General features: G+C 37.7%; 1 protein-coding gene across 1 annotated transcript in view; it reads right to left on the bottom strand.

Moving 5' to 3' along the window:
* Positions 1 to 26,487, bottom strand: part of LOC306871801 (PDZ domain-containing protein 2-like) — a gene marked incomplete at its 5' end in the record, with an annotated part of 61,864 nt that extends 35,377 nt beyond the window's left edge. The window contains 2 exons of the mRNA XM_079419969.1: positions 4,435 to 4,918; positions 25,982 to 26,487. Of these exons, the coding sequence (XP_079276095.1) occupies positions 4,435 to 4,918; positions 25,982 to 26,487 (990 nt within the window). The remainder of the gene's footprint in view (positions 1 to 4,434; positions 4,919 to 25,981) is intronic.
* Between the last annotated feature and the right edge of the window lie 968 nt (positions 26,488 to 27,455).

The raw sequence follows: 27,455 nt of genomic DNA, 5'->3' as shown, positions 1-27,455 counted from the left end.
GCCATGTATCGTGAAATTTTGAGTGAAAACCTCCTTCCATCAGCAAGGGCATTGAAGATGAAACGTGGCTGGGTCTTTCAGCATGACAATGATCCTAAATACACCGCCCGGGCAACGAAGCAGTGGCTTCGTAAGAAGCATTTCAAGGTCCTGGAGTGGCCTAGCCAGTCTCCAGATCTCAACGCCATAGAAAATCTTTGGAGGGAGTTGCAAGTCCGTGTTGCCCAGCGACAGCCCCAAAACATCACTGCTATAGAGGAGATCTGCATGGAGGAATGGGCCAAAATACCAGCAACAGTGTATGAAAACCTTGTGAAGACTTACAGAAAACGTTTGACCTCTGTCATTGCCAACAAAGGGTATATAACAAAGTACTGAGATGAACTTTTGTTATTGACCAAATACTTATTTTACACCATAATAGCAAATAAATTCTTTAAAAATCCGACAATGTGATTTCCTGGATTCTCCCCCCCCCCATTCTGTCTCTCATAGTTGAAATGTACCTATGATGAAAATTACAGGCCTCTCTCATCTTTTTAAGTGGGAGAACTTGCACAATTGGTGGCTGACTAAATACTTTTTTGCCCAACTGTATTTACAGATTTTTTTTTTTACCTCCAAATAAGGAAAACGGTTTTTGTAATGTTACTTGGAAGAACTGAACTTTCTTGAACGTGGAAGATGTATTTTCCATGTTTTGTTTTTTTTAACTCAGACTGACTTCCTTCTTTGGAGAGTTCATAAATCAGATGAAGGGAAACTTTAGGAGCACCCATTTCTGACAGATTCAACAGCCACTTCTATAACTGTCTGAGCTGGACATCATCAATCTTATTATGTTCACTGCCATTGCTGTTAATTAACGCTCTTGTCCTTCGATAAAAGATTAAATTCGGCCTCGAATATGAATTCAGGTTCATCAAGTGACATTTAATGTCCCTTCTCTCTGTCTCCTCTGGCAATAACTGAAAGAAAAACAATGAGGTGAACTTAGTGATTTTTTTTGTCTGTCATGATGGCTAAATAGCTTTTAACAATAAATAAAATGTTATTATTCTCTGTTTTGAATGAATAACACAACAACAAAATAACTGACAGATTCATAATGAGGTTAAATGCACGTAATCTTGTTTCTCAACTCCTGTTATAGGAAAAACAGACATCTTCCTAACTGAACTTAATATATACAGTAATATATACAATAAGCCCATAACATTATAAAGTCATGATATTCAGTGTGTGTTTTTTTGTTGTTGTTTATTTCAGACAGGCTTTACATAACACTCAACTTTGGCAATGTAAAAAGTGATTTAATAAGAATATTTTAAATAAGAAGACTAGACACAAATTGCAGTTAAATTTGAGAGAAATAGAAGTAGCAATTAATTATGCATACTGTTTTCGTCATCTGTAAACTGATTTTGGTAGCACTGCAGGACTTCTGTAGCAGTCTTACTCGAAAGGCAGCGTTCAAATGCATGAATTCATTTCAGCCACCGAGCCATTTATAGCTATTGTGCCGGACATCAAAGCTTTTCTAACAGTAACACTAACAGAGAAGCCCATGAATTTTCAAAAACCATGTCATCACATTAGCCTAAAAATATATTTTAATCAATATTCTGACAATTACTCCTTTATAACCTTTCACATTGTTAATTCTGTCATCAGTTACCATTTTGTCTCTCAAAGCTCTGTTTTATGTCTGTATGTAAAAAATTGGGATTTGAATGTTAAAATGGCTAACATTATAGGGCTTGCCAAAGCCTAAACATATTGCAACACAAATAAACAATGGCAGGATGTTAACATGGTGGAAGATTTAAAAAAAGAAAAGAAAAACAATGGGATTTTTAAAAAAATTTTTTTACATATTAGCTAAATATTATACTATATAAAAGCTCAGTATTTTTTCTCCAAGAAATGCTTACTTTTATTCAGTAAGAATGCATTCATTTGATTAAACGTGATTTTTTGTAACAATGTTTATCAAGTTTTTACTATTTACTATGGATCTTTTCAACTTTTGATTCATCAAAGGATCATGGAAAAAAGGTATCAAGGTTTTCACAAACATTAAGCAGCACACTGTATTCCAAATTTACAATATGCAATGTATGCACCACATCAGCATATTGGAATGATTCCTAAAGGATCATGTGACACTGAAGAGATTGAAGAGTTATGGCTGCTCAGCCTTGCTATCACAGACATAAATCACAGTTTTACTGTATTTTCACATCTAATAAATGCAGCCTTGGTGAGCATAAGTGATAAAAGAATCTTACTGACCACAAACTATTGAATGGTAGCATAAATCTGACTATTCAGCCTAGACAGAGGGTACTTGAGGTTTCTGAGTAACCTGCTTAGAGACAAGCTCATTATTTTTGAAAATTTCGCTTGGTGCCTCTTGTGGCGCAGAAACACACTTTACCTTTATCACTCCTTCCCAACATGACAGTTGAGATAGAGCACACCTCAAAACTACAAACATGCTGCCACTTGTTCATGTTTCCTTTGAAATCTGTCTAGGATAGAGGCATGTTCTCAAGGAAAGCCTGTCGGCAGGGTGAATCACCGACACGAGATATCTGACTGAGATGGTCTGCTGCCTCTCTTCTCACGTTCTCATGCTTTTCCTGCTCACTGTCAGATTAAGCTTGACATGTTCCTACCCAACGCTTGCACAGACACATTAATGCTACTAATTACTTGTATGGTAATCTCTGTAGGACTGTATAGAAAATGGATAAGTGTTTTTAAAAGAGCGAGCACATCATTAATGTTAGAAATAGATGATGTTTTCTGTCATCTGGATTGTGAAGTCATAACTGATTAGTCATCAGTGTGTTGGCACAAGTAAATACATTTTTAAGATGAATACACAATGAATTGTTCTTTGATATTGTGGTTGGTGAGATACAACATAATGGAGATAATACACATTCTGGTTAAGTTATTACACTGCTTCAAGGTGGTGGTTGAGGAGAGACCCCCACATGATTGTAAAGCGCTTTGGGTGTACGGCAATACACAATAAATGCACTATATAAATGCATCATTCATTCATTCATTCATGGTAATATGATTAATTTCAGTGGCTCAATGAGATAATGTTGATTTTAAAATTATTTTTATTTGCTTGTAAAAGATAATCCACTGAAACGAGTGAAAACATGCTATTTTTTTAAAGACTATTTCCTTGACCTTTAAAAACAACTTTTATTTGTGTAACCTAATAGCCAAGTTGATTCAGTCATATAAAATAATATTTTTGACTTTTAAATATGCATGTCTATTATTAATTTAGCAAATACCAATAAATGGACAAGGAATACAATTCTTGTTTAAAATAAATGAAGAAAAAAAAAAAAACAAAGAACTAAAATCCATCAGCATGAATTTAGAAATCATAATATAATAAAGTACAGTAAGAAAAAAGGATATTAATTTTGAAATTTGATAAAGATTACATTTAATTTTAAGATAAGGCAACATTTAATTTAAATTTATTTAAAATTATGTTTTAATTTAAAAAAATAACTAAAGCAGTCTAAATGTAATAACAGAAATTAAATTGCAAAATTAAATATCTAAAAATAAATAAATAAAACAAACAAACTCCAATATGGAACAAATATATTGTGCATCCCTATTAAAAATATAACCCATCTCAAACCCTTCAAAGAGTGTGTATTTGCTAAATCTGTGTGGAAAAACTTTTTTTTACATTTTATTTTAAATGTTAGTTAAGGACACAGTTATACAATTAAGCATATGGATTCAGTCTGTCGTCCTCTCATGTGGCTTTCCGAAAATGGCTTGTTGCAGAATCTCATGGAAGCCGCACCTTGTCGGTCTTTGAAATCCCATGTGATTGTTCAAAATCAGACCCATGCAGCTTTTTGGGATGACCCCTCCAAGCAGTTCTTCCAACCACTGACACATGGACACATCTAGAAGAACCCTTATGGTTATTTTGAGTGAACCGCTCAGTTTAATGTCACAAGGCTTACATGCTCCAAGGAACACTAGCGGTCCCAATGGAGCATCAAATCGGAAACATATGCAGTTAGCCGCACTGTGGGGTCCAAACTTCTAATTAGATGATGAGCATCAACCAACCACTCATTCAACCTCAAAGCAAAGTTAACGGCATAGTGAGCAAATGTTCAAATACGTGCACTTAAAGGGCGTTTCCAAAGACTTTAAAGTGCCCTCTTTTCTGTTTGTTTGCTTAGTTTTTTGTTACGGAGACACTTCAGGCCACAATCTGTGCAACTATTCCCCAGACACAACAGACTTCAAACTATTTGGCTTTATAATATAGAATATATCATAATGTTTTAGAATTTAGGCTATTTTACAATATATATTATATACCTTAATATATTTAATCTAATAATTTTTTACTGTTATATTTCTTACCTGACTGGAAGGTTCACTGCTTATTGACTCAGTTTTGTAGCTTTCAGACAGGCGTGAGTGGGATCGGCTGGGTAGGGTGGCTGTGCTTCCCACCTTCATGTGATTGAACATCAGCCCTGAGGAGCCAATGACTGGACTATCATCGGTTGGTGTGTCCTGAGGGGTGCTGCTTTCTGGGGACGTGACCTCTGCCTCCATAGAGCTGTATCCATTCTCATGCTCAAAGTCCCGGCTATCTTTACTGTCTTTGCTGTCGCGAGTGAAGGAGGAGCGGGAAATGACGCCAAATTTGCGGGTTCGTTTGCCGTTCTGTTTATTCTGTGTGGGGCTGCCAGCAAGCTCAGAGGAGACATTGCGCCGGTGCTCATTAGAGACATCCATGGAGTTGCCCCCATTGCATGGAGGGAGAGAAGCCTTGCGTTTAATTCTTCGCAACATGATCAGGTAGATGCAGCCTCCATTCCAGCACTGGTCTGCCAAGTAACTGAAGAAAAATAAGAAAAAAACAGTTATCCAACTGCTAATACATGATCACAATGTAAATCAACCAGTTTGATACCAAAATAAACACGTTTTCTCCCTCAATACTGAGGATTATGGAGCTGTCCATCAAATCAAAGATTTACAATCACACTGAATACACTGCCCTACAGTCAAATGCATATTTACAGATCACACCCGAGTGACCCATTTTCTCTGTGGAACAGCAAAGATGATTTTCTTAATATCTTGTCCACTCTTTTACATGTAAAAGCTAATATATATAAAGTTTCATATAAGTAAATTAAATGACATACACACTATATTCAAAGTCTTACAAAGCCTTTATTTACAAATTTTGACATCCACTGTAGCTCTGCTTTGTGCATTCAAGAGAGTTCATGAGAGAGGCATTGGGGTTCTATCATATACATCTTTTCATGCAGTCCACAAAAATCCAAATTCTTGTTTAACAAACAATGACTCAATGATCTGGCTATAATGACCCACTGGAAGATTAAAAGTTACTAACAACTTAAATTGTGTTCTGGTTCTCAGATAAGGTTATTGTATGACTTTAGAAGACATAGAATATAACACACGTGTCACTTGGTCCACTTTAATTACATATTTATGGTGCTTTATTGTCATTTTAGAGTTTGACAGCCCCAGTCTTTATACTAAGCAGCATACACGGGATATTAATTTATTTAAAAAATTCAGCAGCAAAACTGTTATTACTAATAATAATACATGTTTATTTAAAGAATCAATTCAGCATATTAGAATGATTTCTGAAAGATCATGTGACACTGAAGCCTGAGGTAATGGCTATAAATTACATTTTAATATCTAATAAATTTATATTAATATTTATTAGTGTTAATATTTTACAACATTACTGTTTTATTGTATTTTTGATCAAATAAATACAACCCTGGTGAGACTTCTTTCAAAAACATTAAAACTTTGACCCTTTTTAACCACAGTGTATATTGCACCTTCTGTGTTTTATGGAGGATCATCCAATAAAATCATACAAGAACAATGCAAGGAAGAGACAAATGACAAAATGTTAATTTTGTGTGAACTATGCCTGTATAATTCATAGAGCAAACAAAGGAGTTTCTAAATCTGTCATAACGAATGGTTTTGGAATTGTCTGGGAGTTTTTGAAATAAGGAAGGGCACTGATACAAAAAAAAGTGCAGAGCATGTTTTACACCATGTCTAGACAAGTGCAAAGACAGAAGAAACTGATATACTGATATGGTAATATATGGTACCTCATGGACATGTCTCAGGACACTCAGCCACTGCAACACTGCTAGCAGCAGAAAACACTTTCACAGACTTGTCTTATATGACCACAATTTTAACTCTTCTCCCATGTGATTCTCATAAAGAGAGCTTAGACTGACATATTTAGCTGTATACTGAACATGTCTGACTCTCTCAACTGGTTGAGACCCGAAACATTATTATACAATAACAAGTTAAAATGATGATCATAGTTAATCATTTATGTTGCTTGTTTTGCTAAGTTTGGTTTTAATGGTGCCATATAAAACGTGACCTCAAACCACAAAGCATAAAGGATTTATGTATCTTAAATAAAGTTTTTAAATGCTTGATCGCATCTACGTATCCTTAAAGGGACAGTTTACCCATAGATTAAAATTCTGTCATAATTTTCTCACCCTCACGTCTTTCCAAACCTGTATGTCTATAGAACATACAAGAAGATATTTGTGAAATGTCTTGGTGTTTTTGTCCATGCAATGGAAATCTTTTGTGTTCCGCAGAAGAAAGTAGAGGTTTGAAATGACATGGCAATGAATAAATAACAACAGAGCTTCATTTTTGGGTGAACAAGCCTTTTAAACAGACGAAATAAAGACAGAGACAAACTGCTGAATAACCATCTAGCCTTAAGAAATGTTATATTAAGTCAAAAGAGCACACACACACCTTGAGTTTAACTGATGTCAGGGTCCCAGGGTCAAATGAATGTCCTTATATTATGGAATATTATGGAAACACTACATCCAGTGCTGCACACAGATCTAACTGTGGCTGAGTGTTTTGTTTCCCTAGTTTTCCAAGCTTTCAGCTGTACAATAGCATGGGGGAGTGGACTTTCTATGACAATGACTAGCCATACTGTCAGTGCAAAACAAAGCATTTGCTTACATCCCCTAAACAGCGAGCCAGACAATAGAGGAGATGAAAGAAACAAGAGAGATTAGGTGTTTTAAAGAGAAAGAGTGTAATTAAATGTGTCATGAACGGAATATCATAAGTAGATGCTAATGTTGTAAGTTTGGTCATCAAAGAAGTTCTCTACACACTCATACTTAGACACAGAGCAATTACAAAATAAGCCTAATGACACAGTCTTTGTTGTTTTTTGCTTGTTGACATCTTTACAGTGCATCCAATTTTATCAGTATATGTTGCTATTATTCACCTCTTAATGTATGTTTCATGACATGCCTCACTTAAAGTAGTAGTCCTGTATATGACAACCTCTGAGTTTCAGCTCAAATCATCTTTCAAAAATGATGCATTCTGCACTCTGGCCAGCTGCTAATGACAGAGCGAGGTCAACATGTTGTTTAGATGATTACAGAGCCTGGGCATGCAAACATACCACATGAATTCATCCTCAAAATTAGCAAGAGCTGTTTTTAAATAAACGACATGCATGCTAGCTTCAGGTCTGATCCTCTCTGGAGATCAGGATCAATGAGCTATGCAAATGCAGTCGTATTAGATCTCCTGGAACTAAAACATGCAAGGACTGAAAGTACCGGCAAGTTAAAAATACAACAAAGTGAGGCATGTTCAGGAAATGTCGATGAAGATCACAATTCCCTGAAGAAGAAGGAGGCAGCAGTTTTATGCAGTTTCTGACAGTATGCTTGCTTGGATGTTTCAGACATTTTCAGGTAAAAAAGCACATCTCTGGAATTTGTTGGTTTGACACACTGTCTGAAGCTTTAAAGCAGCTGTGGTCTCATTTTCATTCAATTGGAGACAACGGACTTTGGGCCTATTGTGGTGTTTCTTTCCCTCTGTCATCTAGCTGATAATGAAAAGTGTCTGACCCATTTCTGTCGTGATCTGTTTTCCATGAGCTTTCCTTTTCGATAAGAACAAAGTTTGTAATGTTGTGGGACTCGAGACAAAAATCATCCCACATGAAAATCAATGGAAAAAGGAGAAAATATCTCAACATAACTCAACCGAATCTATCTTGGCACAAATCTGCCACACGTAAAATCCAAATCTGCTTTCCTGGATTCTTATGACAGTCACAATCTCAAGGCAGACTGGAAAAGTTACACTGCATTCCAAATGATTCAGATAGATGACACTTCGTCTGGCTCGGCTGTGTAAAAAAAACTTATTGCATGCTGCAACACTATTATCTTACTTTTAGCTCTTAAAACCTTCATAATGCTACTGATGACATAACATATATAACGTGGACAATTGGTGTGCATGTCCCAACAACTGCACCCTGTGCAACTGCAATTACATTGTGCCAAAACAGGAAAAACAAGATGAAAATATTTGAGTATAAGTTGTTTGTTTTCTTTAGAATATTAGAAGTTCCAGTGAAATGGAAATAACGGCAGTAACGGATTTGGAAAAGAAAAAAATGTTGGGCAGGGACTTAGTTCTTTCCATCAGTTTTTGAATGTGAGCGATGCACTCAAAAATGGAGGCTGATCTCAATGTGTGTTTGTTTTTGACTGCAGAGGGTTTAAGAGGACTAAAAGTTCAACTAAAAGTACATAACCAGAGAGAAGTTTGCTGTTTTACCAGAAGATCCAGTTATGACATTTTGATTCAAAAAGAAAAAGAAAAAAGAAACATAAGCATGGATAAACTGTTAACAACAAGAATTAGGTAATTTTTTTATTTCATGCCTGTTCACCCAAAAATTAAAATCCCAGACCAGACGGAAAAATAAGTGTGGAGAAACAAACTGAAATAAAATCTGACATATAATATTTGATTTGTGAGATACAGCTGAGGTATTTTGGGTACTGTACGTTTGAGCCTCTAAAGGTGCTTGTTCATCATTTTTAAATTTGACATTTATTATATAGAAAACTAAATCCTAAATTTCACAGTTTGTGTTCCACAGAAGAATGTCAAGAGGGTTTGGAACAACATGAGGGTAAATAATGACAATTTTAACTCTAGAGTGAACTGCCTCTTTAATAAAAGGGAAGGAGTGTCTCAAGTCTGCAGCTCCAAATGCGATTTATGTACATGATGTCATGATGCAAGTTCAGTCCGTGGCATTACTTACTATTGCTAGACCATTTAACTCGAGCTTTGCCAACCCACACATGCTGGATCATAAGCAGAGGGCAACATAAACATTACATTACCACACAATAAAGTGATATTACAAGACACTGTAATGGCGCTCATCAACCTCATATCAATCAAAAACCATAAACTCCTTTCATTTAGGTCACTGATCAAACATTCGGCCAACTACCATCTGCGTCTCAGAAACAGAATGATGGATGAAAACCACAGCACAAAATGCAGGGGACGAAAAAAGCATATCAGTGGAGGTATTGAAGGAAAGAAGGAACGTGGATGCAGATGAATGCTTAAACTCATTCAGCTCTGCAGCCGTGGTTTTTCTCAGCAGGTGTGTGCCATGCACTGATGGAGCGCTTTCAAGCAATCGCCCACATCAGTGTCCCACCGAAGCAGACACGTGTACATTATTATACTCGAGAGAAACAACCGAAGTGAAAAATGAGATTTAAATCTGCCGTTCTAAAGACCTGTCATGCAAATCAGCGTCTGATAAAGACCAAACAAGAAGAAAAACAAGCCATGATCTCAGCTCTGGCACACCAACAAGGAATTTAAGCTGCTGTAAAACCTAATGGGTCTCAGAGAAACCCAGCAAGCCTGCATTGCCTCTCTCAGACTAAACCACAGCTGCAGTAGGGAAACCCATCTATTCCAGCCAAACACAATTTAAGCAGAACGGCGACTAACACAGACTGGCTGAAATTGTCTCAAAAGTCCTCAAAGTCTTTCTGAGCTACGTGGAATGATTTGTTGTCGTGGATTGGAGGACGCCAAATACATTTCCCATAGTGTTGGCTAAATAATACAGAACTACGTCTTCCTTCAAAGCACTATGTTTGCTATTCTGCAATCTTGGATTTGGCAAACGTCTCAAAGTGGCGCCTACGTGTGAATCGTATCGAAGGTGCAGACGCCCATTTATATCCACTGCTGAAACCTCCTAAAAAGTCTTTTCCCATGGCTATGAGCCAAGCGACTGCAGATGTGCCTAAAATTGTGCACCTGGATATCATATGTTGCAACGGATCCTGCATACTCACAAGAATAAACTGATACTGTGACAGGCCAAGTAAGGAAATCCCATTTCTTGGGTTGGATTTAGATACTTTTCCACCTTATTCGCCATAACCATAACGATTCGCACGGAAATACCATTGAGGGTTAGGCGCAAGCTGTTTTGTCACATTACGACATTGGATTACAGGGGGCATGAGCGGAATGCAAAGGACCCTGATCATGGTCATCATCAGGACAGGAGTAAAGCAATGGCTCCATGACAGGATAATGCTTTTAGTCTTTAAACAGATGCACTTAGGAATTCCTGCCAAACGGGGTGAATTCCAACAGTCTGGTGGAGAGAAGAAAAGAGAAAATTGTTCTACCACTTGACGCCCACAGTCTAGTGTTTGTCATGATTTGTGTAATGAAAGCTAAAGATGAGATATGGCAATACAATAAATAGATTGGTGGCTACATAAAAGAGAAGAAGAGTCGAGCTAGGAGCCAGTTTATATAAACCGATTTCTGGTTTATGGACATCTGATATCAATGATTAGTATGCAATGATTGAAAGTATTATTATATAAGTGCTTCAACTCCACATTTTCATGTGTTTGTAGGGTCTGATGAAGATTGCTCAGGCTCCTAGCAAAAACTCTGATTCATGTAGTTCTATGTCCAAGCTGCGATCTATATAATGCTCCGAAACTCTTTTGAAATCGAAACTTTGCACAGACCACTGCTCAGTGCAAATGACACATCAAAAACAATCAAAGATCAGAAAGGTCTGACTCAGCACATTCTCAAAACCAAAACACTGACATTTCTTCAAAAGTACCCGTCTAACTGCATCTACTGTTAGTGGTTCTTGGCTGGTTTTGCTTCAGGATCCAGATTTTACATTGGACAAAGTGGTGACCAACACAAGAAACTGTCAGAGTATCATGTGACTAATTTGAAGGGAACAACATGTGAATGAGCAGTCACATTAATAACAAGCACTAGAAAAACAGGATTAAGATTAGGCTCAGTGCCTAAAAATTACTGCAAGAAACAGACGTCACAATAAGATGATGATATTGAAAAAACTATTAGATTAACAAACAATCTTATGACAAAAGCTTATTTGTGAAGACACAAGGAAGACATTGTGCAGGATCATTTGATTCGTGTAATGAATCACATTAGGTCATACACTGGCCCTAAAATTATTTGAACACTTAAACCACTCTTGAAAATGTCTGAATGCATTATATAACCAAACTGTAAAAAAATAAAAATAAAAAAAAAGTCATAAGGGTCAATTTTTTTAAATTGAGATTTATACATAATCTGAAAGCTGAATAAATAAGCTTTCCATTGATGTATGGATAGGACAATATTTGGCCGAGATACAACTATTTGAAAATCTGGAATCTGAGGGTTCAAAAAAATCTAAATAATGAGAAAATCGCCTTTAAAGTTGTCCAAATTAAGTTCTTAGCAATGCATATTACTAATCAAAAATTAAGTTTTGACATATTTACAGTAGGAAATTTACAAAATATCTTCATGGAACATGATCTTTACTTAAAGGGGTCATATGATGCGATTTCAAGTTTTCCTTTCTCTTTGGAGGGTTACAAGCCGTTTGTGCATAGATAAGATCCCTGAAGTTGCAAAGACTAAAGTCTCAAAACCAAAGAGATATTCTTTATCAAAAGTTAAGACTCTGCCACGCCCCCCCTTAAAACGGCTCGTTCAAACACGCCCCCACATCTTGACGTCAAGATGTGGAAATATTTGCATAATGCAGCCCAACTGTTCACGCAAAGAAAGAAGGCGTAGTTTCAGTAACTGCAGTAGTGTTGATGAAGCCATGACAGGGAGACACTGTGTGTTTCTAGGTAAAAGCAAAAGCACTTTATTTGGCCTTCCGAAAGTAGATGCATTTAGGAATCAGTAAGATTACTTACAAAAGAACAGCAACGCATTTTATGGACAACTGTTTCGTGAACCTAGGAGAGGAGATAATTTTGACTTTGAATTTTTGGTATGACAATCTGGCACTTCTGAATCAGCGACTGCATGTTTTGTTATTCATTTAAAATAAGAGAGAAAATAAGTGTAAGAGAGAGAGAGAGTCACAGAGCAGCGTCATTTTAGTGTGTGTTTGTGTATGTGTGTGTGTGTGTGTGTGTGAGAGAGAGAGGGAGAAATGGTCACACAATCGCGGCTTCATCACTGTGTCTGTCACGCGACTCTGTTCCCCTCTCAGGCTTGAACTGATGGTAAAACTAAGGACATTATTTACCGTCTTTCTTTACTAGGGCTGCATGATTACTTGCATGCTATTGTCATGAGCATCTCGTTAATAAAGCTGGTTCTTTGATTAGCGGTAAATCTCCACCACCTGCTTTCAGATCGAGCGACATTTAATACACGGAAAATAAATAATTTTGACCCATACAGTGCATTTTCGGCTATTACTACAAATATACCCCAGAGACTTAAGACTGGTTCTGTGGTCCAGGGTCACATATTGTTTCAAACAGAAAACCTAACAAGCAAGTTTTTTGTGACATTTGTCTGAAAAGTCTGAAATTTGTCTTAGATATTTTGTTAGCATAGTCATTTAGCAGTCACTGTATAAAAAAACTTAATAGTTAAATGCAACTACAGAGTGTTTGATGGAACACAGTAGAGCACGAACATTTTACATAATCTGAATTTCAAGAGTGTTGATATAACAGTTGTGTCAACAAGAAATCCCACAAATATTAAATATATTCATGTCATTCATGAACAAAGCCTGAATGAACTCTGGCTTAGACACTGTAAACCACTCTCTTTACGCACAACCCCAAAGTTTCCTATATTCACAATAATCTTTTAAATACTGTGTGAAATTCCTTCCCTCTTGCTTCATCCGGGGCAACTGAAAAAAGGTCTTTACTAAGAATCTAAGAGCCAATACTGGCCAGAAAATTAAGAAAATCATGCTCTCGCTGGGCTGATTAGCTAATGATGTGGATTAGAAGAGTTCAATATGTGACCAACTTCTGAGGGAAAAAACACAGATATAGAAACATTATAAACAGACTGAAGGGTTAAGAAAGACAAAAAATATAATCTAAGCTAAACTCTCTAAAATATGCAATATTCTTTCACAGTACAACAAACTGGATGCTAAACAGTCAGGTTTCAGGAGTGGCCATTCAACAGAGACTGCGCTACTCTCAGTTACTGAAGCCCTGCGAATTGCAAAGGCCGATTCCAAATCATCAGTCCTCATTCTGCTGGATCTTTCTGCTGCTTTTGACACTGTCAATCATCAGATTCTCCTGTCTACCCTCTCATCACTGGGATTCCACTTCGCTGGTTTGAATCCTATCTCACCGGTAGATCTTTCAGGGTGGCCTGGGGAGGGGAGGTATCCAAACCACATCAACTGGTCACTGGAGTTCCTCAGGGATCGGTTCTTAGACCCCTCCTCTTCTCCACATACACTACATCGCTGGGTGCCATCATACATCCACATGGCTTCTCCGATCACTGCTACGCAGATGACACACAGCTCTATCTCTCTTTTCAACCAGATGACCCAACGGTAGCTGCACGGATCTCAGGCTGCCTGGCAGACATCTCGGCATGGATGAAAGAACATCATCTACAGCTCAACCTGGCAAAGACAGAGCTTCTTGTCTTCCCTGCCACTCCGACTCTACAGCATGACTTCACGATTCAGTTAGGCTCATCAATGATTACCCCATCAACTTCGGTCAGAAATCTTGGTATAATCTTTGATGACCAGCTGACCTTCAAAGAGCACATTGCAAAGACTGCTCGATCCTGCAGGTTTGTACTACACAACATCAGAAAGATCAGGCCCTTTCTGACAAAGCATGCTGCACAACTTCTTGTCCAGGCCCTTGTCGTTTCTAGGCTGAACTACTGCAATGCTCTTCTGGCTGGTCTGCCATCTAACACAATCAAACCTCTACAAATGATTCAGAATGCAGCGGCAAGACTGATCTTCAACGAGCCCAAAAGAGCGCATGTTACACCTCTCTTCATCTCCTTGCATTGGCTACCAATGGCAGCTCGCATCAAGTTCAAGACACTGATGCTTGCATACAGAACTACCACAGGCTCAGCACCCTCCTACTTCCACTCACTATTACGAACCTACATCCCCTCCAGAAGTTTGAGATCTGCTAGTGAGCGACACCTTGTGGTACCATCACAGAGAGGCTCAAAATCACTCTCCAGAACATTCTCGTTCACCATTCCTGGCCGGTGGAATAATCTTCCCACCCCTATGCAGAACGCTGGATCCCTGTCAATCTTCAAGCAACAACTGAAAACTCATCTCTTTCGGCAGTACTTGACTCCATCCTAAACTCAAAAAAAAAAAAACTTAATCTTTCCCTCTATCCTTCTCTCCCTCCCTTACTAGCTTGTACTTATTTGAACAATGACTGAGACTTGGTGTTACGAGCACTTCCTCTGTCTGATTGCCTCTTCAAGATGTATCGCTTTTTGTATTCCCCAATTGTAAGTCGCTTTGGATAAAAGCATCTGCCAAATTACTAAATGTAAATGTAAATATATATGCACCATATATTCTCATGATATACTGAAAAGGCAAATCAAACAAGTGTGAGCACAGTCATCCAGCTTTTCACAATCGGTTCAAATATGTCCAGCCACAGATATTTACACTTATATTTTCACCAGCCCCAAGACAATGGAAACAGCTATGCTTTTTAGGGTCTGTAATATTTCTAAAGGTCAAAAGGACAAACTATTGTCAATATTCAACTAAAACTTATACTAAAGCAAAAAATCCTATGCAATGATTACTAGGGATGTGCTAATCTGACACTCGGTATCGGTATCAGATCCGATACTGCCATTATTTGCTGGATCGGTTATCGGTCAGAGAAAACTGTCCCAACACCAATATTGTGCATACTATTCTGTGTTATTCTTAAGCCCCACAAAAAGGCAAACTCAGCATTCGGTTAGTCGGGCTGATATCAGGATTGGATCGATTCTGGAAAAAAATGGTTATCGGTGCATCCCTAATGTTTACAAAGGAATCCTGATTTGAGCATCCACCTGTTGCTGTCATATTTTATGCTTCTACATTAAAATAACTCCAAATCCTGATTTAATTTTAAACAAGTTAAGCTTCCCAAGTTACAAAAGGAGACAAGACAGAAGCCATACACACATACTGTAGTAAAGACATTCCTCAGTGTGGTGGAGAGCTGAAGTAATAACCTCAGTAAGCAATCTCCCCGAACAAGCCTGCAGAGGGGAAATAGAGCCCACCATTAGCGGCTCTGTATTTGAATGCTCTCAGATGGAGAGACAGATGTCAGCTTCTCATTTCTTCTATGTGTGCACTTTTTCTTGCATATTGTGTAATTGGGAGTGTGTGATTTAGTTTGTTGGGACACTGGTTTTTAATATGGTTTACTATACTGGTAGCTCTGAAATATACAGTTTCGGTTATATTTATTTGAAATAGGAACTCCCGTTTTCAATGCTGATCTGTTATCAAACTCTCAAATCACCATTATGTAAGGTCAGATGTATACTACCGTTTAAAAGTTTGAGGTCGGTAAGATTTTTTTATACATGTTTTTGAAAGAAATCCCTTATTTTGGAACAGTAGTGTATACAAAATAATGAAATGGGGAACCATATCCCTTCACTCAGATTATCATATAGTGACTGATGGTCATCCATCTCTAAACCATGATCATAGAAGGCAAAACAAAATTGTTTGTTTTGGACAGTCAAACAACCCAAACATGACCCGTTGCTTTAAATAGATCTTAGTTACCACAAAACCTGTTCCAATTGGTTGCTCAAATCTATTATTCCCTTTGGGGGCTCAAAGGAATTCAGGGATACACACATCGCCAAATCCTGACAGTGTGCACTAAAACAGCATGGGGATTCTGACTTTCAAAGCAGTGCAAAAATAATTAATACAGAACATCAACAAAGAAGAAAAGTGCCGGATTATTCCACAGAATATGGCACGTAACAACCCCATTCCCTTCTGTGAACATTACTCAAGTCTCAAGATGCAGAACTGCAGCAGTAGATTTTGTGGAGGGAATATTCAGTGCAATAAGTTGACCAAAGCACTTTTTGTTCATTCACAAATTCGAACCTGTCAAATGAGTTTCAGAAAGCAGTTTGCGACCAGACATGCGAGGACATAGAGTATCCCTCTTTGTGCAGTGCTGCTGGGGAGCTTATGTGACTCAGAGATAAGTAGATTTATAGGCTCTATTTACACAGTGCTTCCTCAGAAATAGAACACTTCCATTCACAAAGCAGCATTTGCAGTAGCTGATGGTCTCCTTTTGATTTCATCCACTATGTGTTCCGATAAGACCACAAGGCTACATGAAGATAATAGAATGTTGAAAAAAATAACAAACGGGATTAGGAAACACATTAAACACATAACAACTGTGGTAGAGTGCCATTTTAGGAGTAAGCCAAATTCTAAACATAACTTTATTTCTTATTTTTGCCAATAAAGAGCAATACATGATTTATTACATGAATTAATGCTATTGAACCAGATTTATGGGTTAAGGTAGAGGTAAGCATACTTATTTTTCTGCAACAAACATGCTGTCAGACCAGGGATTCCCAGATTTTTGTCAAAATAAGAAGCATGAATAGCTGTTGAATATTGTAGAAACTGACATTTACCCTTTAGATATCATTAGCCATTATTATCTGATACCTATTAGACAATGCAACAAAAGTGTATAACTGAATATTATCTGTAAGATTTGTATTTATTACTCCTCCAAAACGCTGTAAATATCAAGTCAAGCTCTTAAAACACTTGTTTACAATTCTTCACATAAACATAATACATACATTTAAGTAGCTTAATAGGCATAGACTAATACAGGTATAATGCAGCAATTTTAACTTGCAAATTCGTGTTTTGTACCTGAAACGTTCACTTGCACTCCTTCTTCATCATCATCATCATAATTCTTGCAGTAAGGTCAGTTCCAGACAGCAGGCACGCGCTGCTTGGGCTCGCGTGAGTTCAATAATCATTGCAATCATCCGTATAAAGTCCCTGAGCGACTTCACTGTACGTTCATGAAAATGTTTCTAACAGCTCCAGCGACTCGGCCCTTTCATGTGATCTACTCAGCACTTGATTAAAGTCCATGGCTGCTCTTTTCCACAGGACAGCAGTGTCCGTGGCTCTGAGCTTGTGAGATGAAAATATGTCTCGGCTCGGCGCTCGCTAATTTTGCACGCGCGTCTGGGATCCATTATACACCATCCAGCGCCTCGTACCTCAGAGGTTGTGAGATTATTTAGATCGTCCCGCCCCTTCTTCAAACTCCCAATTGAAGAGAGACGCTCAGTCAGTCTCGGATGCATTGACACAAGAAGGAATAGGCTACCACCACAGTGGCGGTGTTTCAAATTCTAGTCAACTTATTAGGCAGCATTTGAATGGCGCTATGATTAGGGATGGTTTCGATTCATGTTAAGCTTTTCGGTTTGGCTTCCATCAAATACTTTTTTTTTAGCAGAAAACATTTGATGTAGAAATATCGGAAGTGCAATTCACACAATGAGCTGTTGCCAAATAATGGGATTTACACACTGATTCCAAAACAACTAATTAGATCTCTCACCTGGTCTGTGCAATGCTGTATTGTTTACCAATACAGAAAGTTCTTAAACAAAGAATTCAGGTTTTGTGTAGGAGTTAAATGATAATCCATATTGAAACGTTGAAGGAAATTACTGTAAACATCTTTTTCTGGTTTGGTGACAGATTTGACTGACCTTGAGCAGTGTCAGTCATTCTGAAGGAGGTGAGTATTTACCTCGAGCCTGAAGCTACTTCATGATTAAGTCAGACAGTTCAGACAGATTTGGAAAAGCTACCACATTTTACTGTCCTCCCTCCTGGCAGAATCATAATATTCCAACAAAACCGATGGAAAAATCACTTCAGTTACTGCTGAGGGGAAAGGTGTCTCCACCAGGTTATGAATAAATACCATAAATCGTAACGGACTGCACCTGAGTCTGCACTGGCTGGGCGTTTCCTCCTGAAGCCTGTTGTCATTATGAAAGACATCCGGTTGCGGGCAGCAGTCTGGCACACATTCTTTACATAACTCTGAGGGGTTTGTGGGGAAACGTCCCAAAGACAGTAGCATCATTCACAGCACTCTATAGCCTTCCACAATATTCAGAGACTTGAACCATCATATATTTTGCTGCTGCTGCTCTGACTATATTTATCTAGAAAATACAGAAATATGACCATTTTATCTCTAACAGTCATATACATACAAATGTCAAAAACGTAGTTCCTCCAAAATGCAAAAATTTATTTTACACATTAAAAACTGATTTTTATTTCCAAAGAGGTGAGAAAAAGTAACAGTAAAATGCAAAGCCATGGCTGGAAAATGGTTCAAATCAATGCTTTTCTATTAAACAATTGCACACTACAGAGACCTGCATTAAAGGACAGTACAGCTACATGCTTATATAAATAACAGCAGACCTTAAGGCACAGTTTAGTGCAAGTAAAAAGATTCTCATTTGGAATAACTAGAAAGTTTTCTTCTACTGCCCTCTAGTGGACAACGCAACAACTGTACAGCCTGTTTTTCACCACACATAAAATCACTGCTATGTGTTCTGAGAAATTGTTAAACTTGAAATCAAAACGGGTTTAAAATAAAATTAAAGCATGAACGTATTTGAAAAACAGAAACCTTGTATTATAGTATCTTAAATAGGACATGTGTGACCCGCATATATATTCACTTACTTTCAATTCAATTTTGTAATTCCTCACACTGAGCTAAGATATTATGTGTATGCGCATGGGCCTGTGTTTTCACAAATCAACCACCACTTTCCACAAAAAAAGCCACAATGTGCATGACTGAAAATCACAGAGCCAGACATGGTGGAATGTAATTTGTGGGGCTTCAAAATGGTATATTCCACAAACCAGACAGTATTACCTGAATATCCGGATTGCACAGAGCTAATCCTCAGGCCCATCTGTGACCACAGAAATCTGGGGGCTCCATGAGTGTTATTCTCATGGCACAGGGTTTATGCCTGGCAGATGAATGATTTGGACATTAATTTTTCCAGTGAAGCAAGTGCATTTAAGAATTTGAGACAGATAGACATGATATCTGAGTAACATGTGACCCTGGACCACAAAACCAGTCATAATTGTCAATATTTGGAAATTGGGATTTATACATCACAGCCTGAAAGCTGAATAAATAAGCTTTCCATTGATGTATGGTTGTTAAGATAGGACAATATTTGGCCGAGAAACAACTATTTGAAAATCTGGAATCTGAGGGTGCAAAAAAATCTAAACATTGAGAAAATTGCCTTTAAAGTTGTCCAAATGAAGTCCTTAGCAATGCATATTACAAATCAGAAATTAAGTTTTAAGAAATTTACAAAATATATTCATGGAACATGATCTTTACTTCATATCATAATGATTTTTGGCATAAAAGAAATATGTATAATTTTGACCCAAACTATTTTGGCTATTGCTACAAATATACCCCAGCGATTTAAGACTGGTTTTGTGCTCCAGGGTCACATATCATCTTCCATCTCAAGATCTGTTTAACAATTGTACACTGTACTTTTTTAACAGAAAAAACTGATTAAAAAAAATGCTACAGTTAAAACTAAAGTTACCTTATCTGAAAATTGAACATCACATTATATGGTACCTGATGGTGTTTTGTCTTTGTCTGATCCTGTCCACGATCTATATACAAGTATTGGTCAAGTTTTGTAGACAGAAAACCTTGGTGAACATCATGTGGCTTTCTATCGTGCCACCAATGTTATGATGGTGGCTATCAGTATATAAAAAGAGATAATAATTTTATTACATTTAATAAAAAATAAATGTAATTTATTTCTATGACACAGTGCTGAATTTTCATCAGCCATTACTCCAGTCTTCAGCATCACATGATCCTTCAGAAATCATTCTAATATGCTGATTTATTATCAGTAATTTTTTTTTGGAACCTGTAATATGTTTTTCTTTGAACCTTTGATGAATAAAAAGTTCAAAAGAACAGCATTTATTCAAAATAGGAGCATGAGAAGCATGATGAGCGTAAGAAACTTCTTTAAATAAAATGTTACAAATCTTACTGATCCCAAACTATATAAATATAAATGTGTACGGCAACCAGAGCTGCCAGTTTTTATGCTATTTGACTCATCCAAATGTCTGGCTAAATTCTTGTCCTTGGCATTTTAAACAGTTATAATGCATATTTTATTCACACGCTCACCATCTTGGAAGTCCTCCGGTCATAATTAAGAAACAACTGAGAACAAAACATTTGATCTGATGATTACAAGCTACTTTCAATCAAGGAACATTCTTGTACTGTGTGTTTTAACTAGACCACAGTGCCTGATTCAAGAGGCTCATATCCATTACTGTGGGAACATGGCACCAATCTCTTTGCTAAAAACGAAACGGCCAATGCTTTCTTTTGCCTATGAGAAAAGTGCAAACTCAGACATTGTTAATGCCAGGGAAAAGATGGCAGTCTTTTTCTCATTCATCCAAGTTAACCAACCACAAAGAGCTGGCTTGCCAATTCAGGACTCTGAGAATCAATTCAAACAAACATAGACTAAAAAGCTTTGATCTTTATACTGACAGCAACTAGGCAGACTCATAAACTGAAATGCATAATGTTTCATTGTGGTTTTGATAGGACAGATGGAGAGTCTAATACAGTTAATCACTTTGACACAGTATATGTCTGTAAAAACAGTTGTGGAGGGAAAATGTTCATTCTGTGCAATCCTTTATTTCTTCACACCTCAGTTCTAGACTCCCAGATACTTGTGGCTTCTGGATCCCAAAAGCTCTGGAAAAATCCTTTAAATGAATTTATACAATTAATACTAAAACGGATCAGCTGATTTTAGCTTTCAGGATGAACAGCTATCTCTGTTGCACTGAATCCAAGTAAAGTGTATCGTTCTTAACCTTGTTTTCTTTCGATACGCTCTCATTGACCACGTGGAGAACACTTTGCATGGGCCGGTTGGAGCAGTGCCACAGCTATTTTCCATGCTTCCCACAGACAGATGCTGGGCCAGGCTGTTAAAGGAAAAAAAATACAGCGGGACCAAAATTACAAGAAGACACATTAAACCGACAAGGCTTTTTGTGGTGAGCTGCATTCGGGCCCAGAAATTTTACACTGAAATCATTAACATGAAAAGCACTTGATGAAAAATAAAGTTTCCATCGTGTGTCTCTTTTTTTGGTGTTTGAAAGCTTCGGTCCATTGCTTTTTGAACCGTGTCCAACCCTTTTCTCTCCACTCACACCAGATCTTCCACTAAAACCGTTCTCAGTGTTTGCACTGTTGCAGATTCAGGCCTTATACCTGAGAGAGGAAACAAGAGTAATGCAGTAATGAGCAAACCTAACCCTGAGGCACACTCATAAAACTCCCTTAAACTGATATTTAACCAAAAGTTTGTGTGAGGAGAGGAAGGAAACAACTAATGCAAGGCTAGACCGCTACAAAAACTGTCTGTGGTGTCTTCAGGGAAGATCTGATAGCGTTCTGAAGCAGATTTGACTAGCATGAATTTCTAGACTGTTTTATGCTTGATGCTGAAGCAGATTAGAATCACACTATCATTCAGTAAGGTTTTCATTCTGTAAGGTTTTTGTGGCTGTTGTTAAAAAAATACTTTTTTTAAACAAGGATGCATTCAATTTATCAGAATAGCATTACGACATTTATAATGTGACAAAAGGTTTCTAATAAATGCTGTTCTTTTGAACTTTCCTGAAAAAAATGTATCACAGTTTCCACAAAAATATTAAGCAGTAAACCTGTTTTTAACACTGATAATAAGAAGAAATGTTTCTTGCAAAGCAAATCCGCATATTACAATTATTTCTGAAGACTGGAGATTTGAAACTGAAGCTTGAAACACTGTCTACAAAACTTTGTCAACATACAGGATATAAACATGCAAAGACAAAAAAAACTACTCAGAAATTTCCTGCTAAATTCAACCCGACTGTTATAAATATCAGTCACGAATCACTGTAGCTTTACTGAGGTTGGGGTTAGAATAATAACGATTTCTTATGTCCTCTCTTAATAAAGACATTTTGTCTATTTTAACTGAAAAAATCTTTGTTAGTTTAGCTTTAAAGGTACAGTTCACCCAAACATTCTCTCATCATTTATTCACCCTCATGTTGTTCCAAACCTGTATGAATTTCCTTCTTTTGTGGAACATAAAAGAAGATATTTTGAAGAGTGTCGTTGGTAGCAAAACAGATTTAGTGTCCAGTGACAAAAATATTTTCTTTTACATTTCACTGAAGAAAGAAAGGCTTATGGGTTTGGAACAACATGCATAAGTAAATAATGACAGAATTATTTCCACCAAGTATTGCCACAAATCTTACAAAGACACACTTTTCTCAGAGATTTGCTCTCTGATACTAAGTTTTAAACTTAAAGCCTGTGTGTCTGCAAGGACAGAGTTCAGTTTTAAAAAACAAGACTTGAAATTAGCCCAAACGCAAGCTATTCTGTCCACATATAGGCAGACCAGCTTACATTATTCTTTCCTGCCAGTTTTTCCTCAGTAATTAGTAGCAAAGTTATCCTGATCTCAAATCATCCCAGACAGATATATTAGCATAACAAAAAACTATAAATAAAGAACCACAAGCATTCATTTGTTTTGCAGGTCTTACACAGGGTAAGCTCATACTAACAGGAAACAGACTGAGTGAGCTCCCATATCAGAACAACAAGAAGAAATGCAGCCGTTGTTTCCCGAGACGTCTTGACATCAACAGCTTTTCTTTAGCTTGAGAAAATGATATGTCTGAAGACAACTTCAGTTCTTGGTCAAAACCACGTGCCACTCCCAGAAACCTCCTCCCTGTCTGTATCCTGCCGTCCATCCTTATGGGAATCAGTTGTCCCAAAGCAGATTCTGTATGAACACTGCAAAACTTCCTATCATTTATCAGTCACACAATACCGCTCCTAATTATAGAGCTCAAGTTACAGCGATAGATTCAACCAACTCTTACAGACAACAACATTCACAGAACATTCAAAGGAAGTATAGGATATGTGTCTTCTACTCTAGAAATCTGAAGAATATTCTAATTGCACTTGATGCTTTATTATACATGTAGTAGCCAAATGGATAAATATGTGCACTATATTAGTTTAACCAGTTTATATTTATATTTACGCCAGTTCTTTTGGTCTCAATTTTTTTGAATCACTAAAATTTGTTCACAGAGCTTTAAAAGGATAGTTCACCCAAAATTGAAAATTCTTTCTCACTCCCCACACATTGCACCAAAGCTATATGACTTTCTTTCTTTCTTCTGTGAATACAAAAGAAGATATTTAGAGAAATAGTCTTAGTGTCACCAAAACAGCTTGGTTACCAACATTCATCAAAATATCTCCTTTTATGTTCCACAGAAGAAGGAAAGTCACACAGATTTGGAATGACATCAGGCCAAATGACATCAGGCCAATAGTAAATGATGCCAAAACCTTATTTTTGGGCGAATTATCCCTTTTAAAAATCTGCATTGCACCATACAGTTGTTTGCATGCACATTTATATCTGTCAATGGTGCCAGTGGCTGATTTTCAGGATAACCAAAGATGTACAAGATTTAATAAGGGTTGTACAGAAAACAGAATTTAGTTGTAATGTTATTATACTCTCATTCTGAATCAAAAAGGCTTGCTAACTGAATTAGAAGTCTGGAAATAACAACAAGCAGCTAAAATAGTTCTTTTTAGAGAGCCAGAGAGTATTTTAAAATTAAGAAAAATGGTCCAAAAAACATTCCAACGTGTTTTTTAAACTTACTGAAGACATGGGACACAGAAGTACTGGTAATGCCACACATTTTTCCAAGGTTCTGTTTGCCAAGAAAGGAAAAGGCAAAAAAGGCATGGCACTGCAGCATGGTGAACTTCAGAGTGCAGGTCCATCCTTTGTTTTGGTTAGACACAGAAATTTGGCGGTCTCAGTGAAAGCTGTCCAGATGGAGGCCAAACACGGACAGACACGAGACTGTCCACACCACTGACATATGCAGCCGTCTGTCAGAGCTGTCAACATGAGGAAACAAACAAGGAAAGACCCGCTGGCCCCAATCCAAGCACCATGCTCTGGGGCAGAAAACAGTCAACCGCGGGACACATGCTGACACGCTGTACATGGACACGGGAAAACTAACACACAGGAGATTCTGTTCTTGCTGACCAGCTGTGAATCACCCTGATACTTAAACAAGAAACTGCCACCTAGTCAGATGAGGACCTGTTCAAAAATGGGTTTTGTAAACTATACATTCATCCCACTGATTGAACTTGTACAATGTAGATAAATGTAGATAAATGTTTACTCATTTCACTCACTTTTCTAAACTTCCTAGAATTAAAAAAAAAAAAGTTTGTTTGATGTTTCTTCCTCTGTTTGCAGAACAGTGAGATCATTAATAAGTGTGCCTAATAATTTGGAAAATTTTGATGGCCAAAACCAGATTCCCAAACATTTTTTTTTTTTGTCAGCAGAACCCTTTTCTTGAAGTATGACCTGAAGTCTGATTTTCTGAAACTTGACGTCAACTTTTTGAAAACTAAAACTTTGACATCCTCGACAGATGTGATCTCAATATGGTAATGTACAATATTGTAACTGTCACCATGTCTTTCACACAAGTTCAGCACAAACAGGCTATCTCATCTGGCGTAAATTTCAGTTACCACCAACAATTATGCCTTTTGTAGACACATTTTCAGTAATACTTTTGCAATGGAAGCTTAGCAGGCTCATTTCATATCGGTGTTTACAAATTGAGGGAAAATCTTCATATACAGTACTGTAGATATACCACATAAAATGTCAATAGATGTTAAGTTGTAAATAACCTGGAGTACTCATTTATTATGTCCAAGCACACTCACATCACATGATGAAAGAGGGATGCTTTCAGTGCACATTTTTTCACAATTTAGAAAAAAAGAGAGATTCAACGATAGGAAAAACTGAATAAATCAATAGAATGAAAAAGCTATATGCTTAGGCTACTAATTTAATAAACCAAACCAATTGTTAAAGGTACAGCTCACCCAAAAATGAAATGATTCTGCCACTAATTACTCACCCTCATATCGTTCCAAACAAGTAAGTCCGTCATTCATCTTCTGAACACAAATTAAAATATATTTGAGGAATTGTAGAATAAAGTCATTATTTTTGTTTTCTTTGCACACCAAAAGTATTCTTGTAGCTTCATAAAATTATGGTTGATCCACTGATGTCACTTGGACTATTTTAATGATCTCCTTACTACCTTTCTGGGCCTTGTATGTGGTAATTGTGTTGCTGTCTATGCCGGGTCAGAAAGCTCTCAGATTTCATCAAAAATATCTTAATTTGTGTTCCGAAGATGAATGAAGGTCTTGCAGGTTTGGAACAACATGAGGATGAGTAATTACTGACAGAATTTAAATTTTTGAGTAAAATATCCCTTTAAAAGCCAGAATATGACATATAGCTCACGTCATTATATGGTGATTGTAAACTAATCCAGACATCTTACCTGGCTCCGGTGACATCGACCCCAACCATCAACTGTCCGTTCAGTGACAGAAGCTCATCTCGCAGTTTGATATCTCCACAGCGGGCCGCTGGGCTGTTCTTTTTCACTTCAGTCACCCAAATGCATCCGACGTCCAAGACAGGGCCCTTATCGCCCTTCCTGCGCCTCCTCCTGACCCCTTTCTTCTTCCCCTCGGGGTCTCCAAAAATGGGAATATTTCCAAAGCTGAGCCCAAACTCCGGTCCATCTTCCTCAGACTTGTTCAGGTAGACTGCCCTCACCTCAGCATCGATTTCCTCTCGGAATTGGCTGCCACTGTACACAGGACTCTCAATTTCAGCAAAGTTTAGCTGGATGTATTCCACAAGCTTGCGAATGGCAGCCTTGCAAACACCGCCTGTGCTCATCTGAGACTCATTGCCCTCATCTCTGTCCTTTTCTCGTGCCCAGAGCCAGTTCTCCAGCAGAGGTAGATGGCTCAGGGCATTTTCTTGGGTGATAGGCATCCTAGCTGCTGCTGCTGGGCCTGCCTGGGCCGCCCCTGCATGTTGAGTCAAGGCTCTCCAGTGGTTGCTGTAATCAGACACATTAAAATGGCTTCACATTCTTCTCAAAATGACACGTTGACCTCACACACTTCAGATCCAGAGCGCTGCCATCCATCGATAATACACTTAGACCACAGAGCTCCATGATGTCATCCACAGAAACAAAAGGAAAGCTCAGAGATTGGGGAAGTAGGGCACGTTTATGCTTCGAGGGGTAACAAGAGAACGTGTGCCATTAGCGTGTCATCTTGGTGTGTGCCAAATCTGATTTCCAATCCCATTAAAGTGGAAAATAGTGGATCGCTGGGAGTCGAGATCTATCCTGACTCACAGGCGCCACAGACGTCCACCTAATCAGAAAGAAAATAAATAGAAATGCCATTACAAAGCAAGTCAGCAGGCATGAACTCATGTTAAAGCGCTGCAGTCATGGCTCATTTGCTACTCAACCACAGTACAGACAGGAACAGAAATTGGCGTTAAGTATGACAACAAAGAAAACTTCCTATATACCAGCCGTTTTATTTGACAGAATTCATGAACTGGAAAAGGTTCCAATAATAGTCATGTTGGGCTTTTACAGATGTGTCATTTGGCTGTTTATACAGACATTCAGTTGGAGCAGAATCAATGCAGTTGAGATTATTCAAAGCAAACTTCCTTTCAGTTCTTATTCACCTTAACCTTGTGGAATTTAACCTGACAATAAACGTTGGAGCTCCCAGCCAGATGTTGTGATGGTGTAGCTCAAACTCTTGGACTTTCAGACCATATTTCTGGCATATTTAAGTACATGCTGTAGACAAAGACCACAAGCAAATTGCTACTCTGGGGTTTTGCTCAAAATAACACGATTTTGGCCTCTGTAAGCATCACACAAACTACTAGGACTCCCATATGTGATCAAAATCTTTCAGAGAGATAAT

The sequence above is a fragment of the Barbus barbus genome, assembly GCF_936440315.1.
Source record: "Barbus barbus genome assembly, chromosome: 6".
NCBI lineage: Eukaryota > Metazoa > Chordata > Actinopteri > Cypriniformes > Cyprinidae > Barbus > Barbus barbus.
The sequence above is the reverse complement of the archived record's forward strand: the minus strand, read 5'-3'. Positions and strand labels throughout refer to the sequence as shown.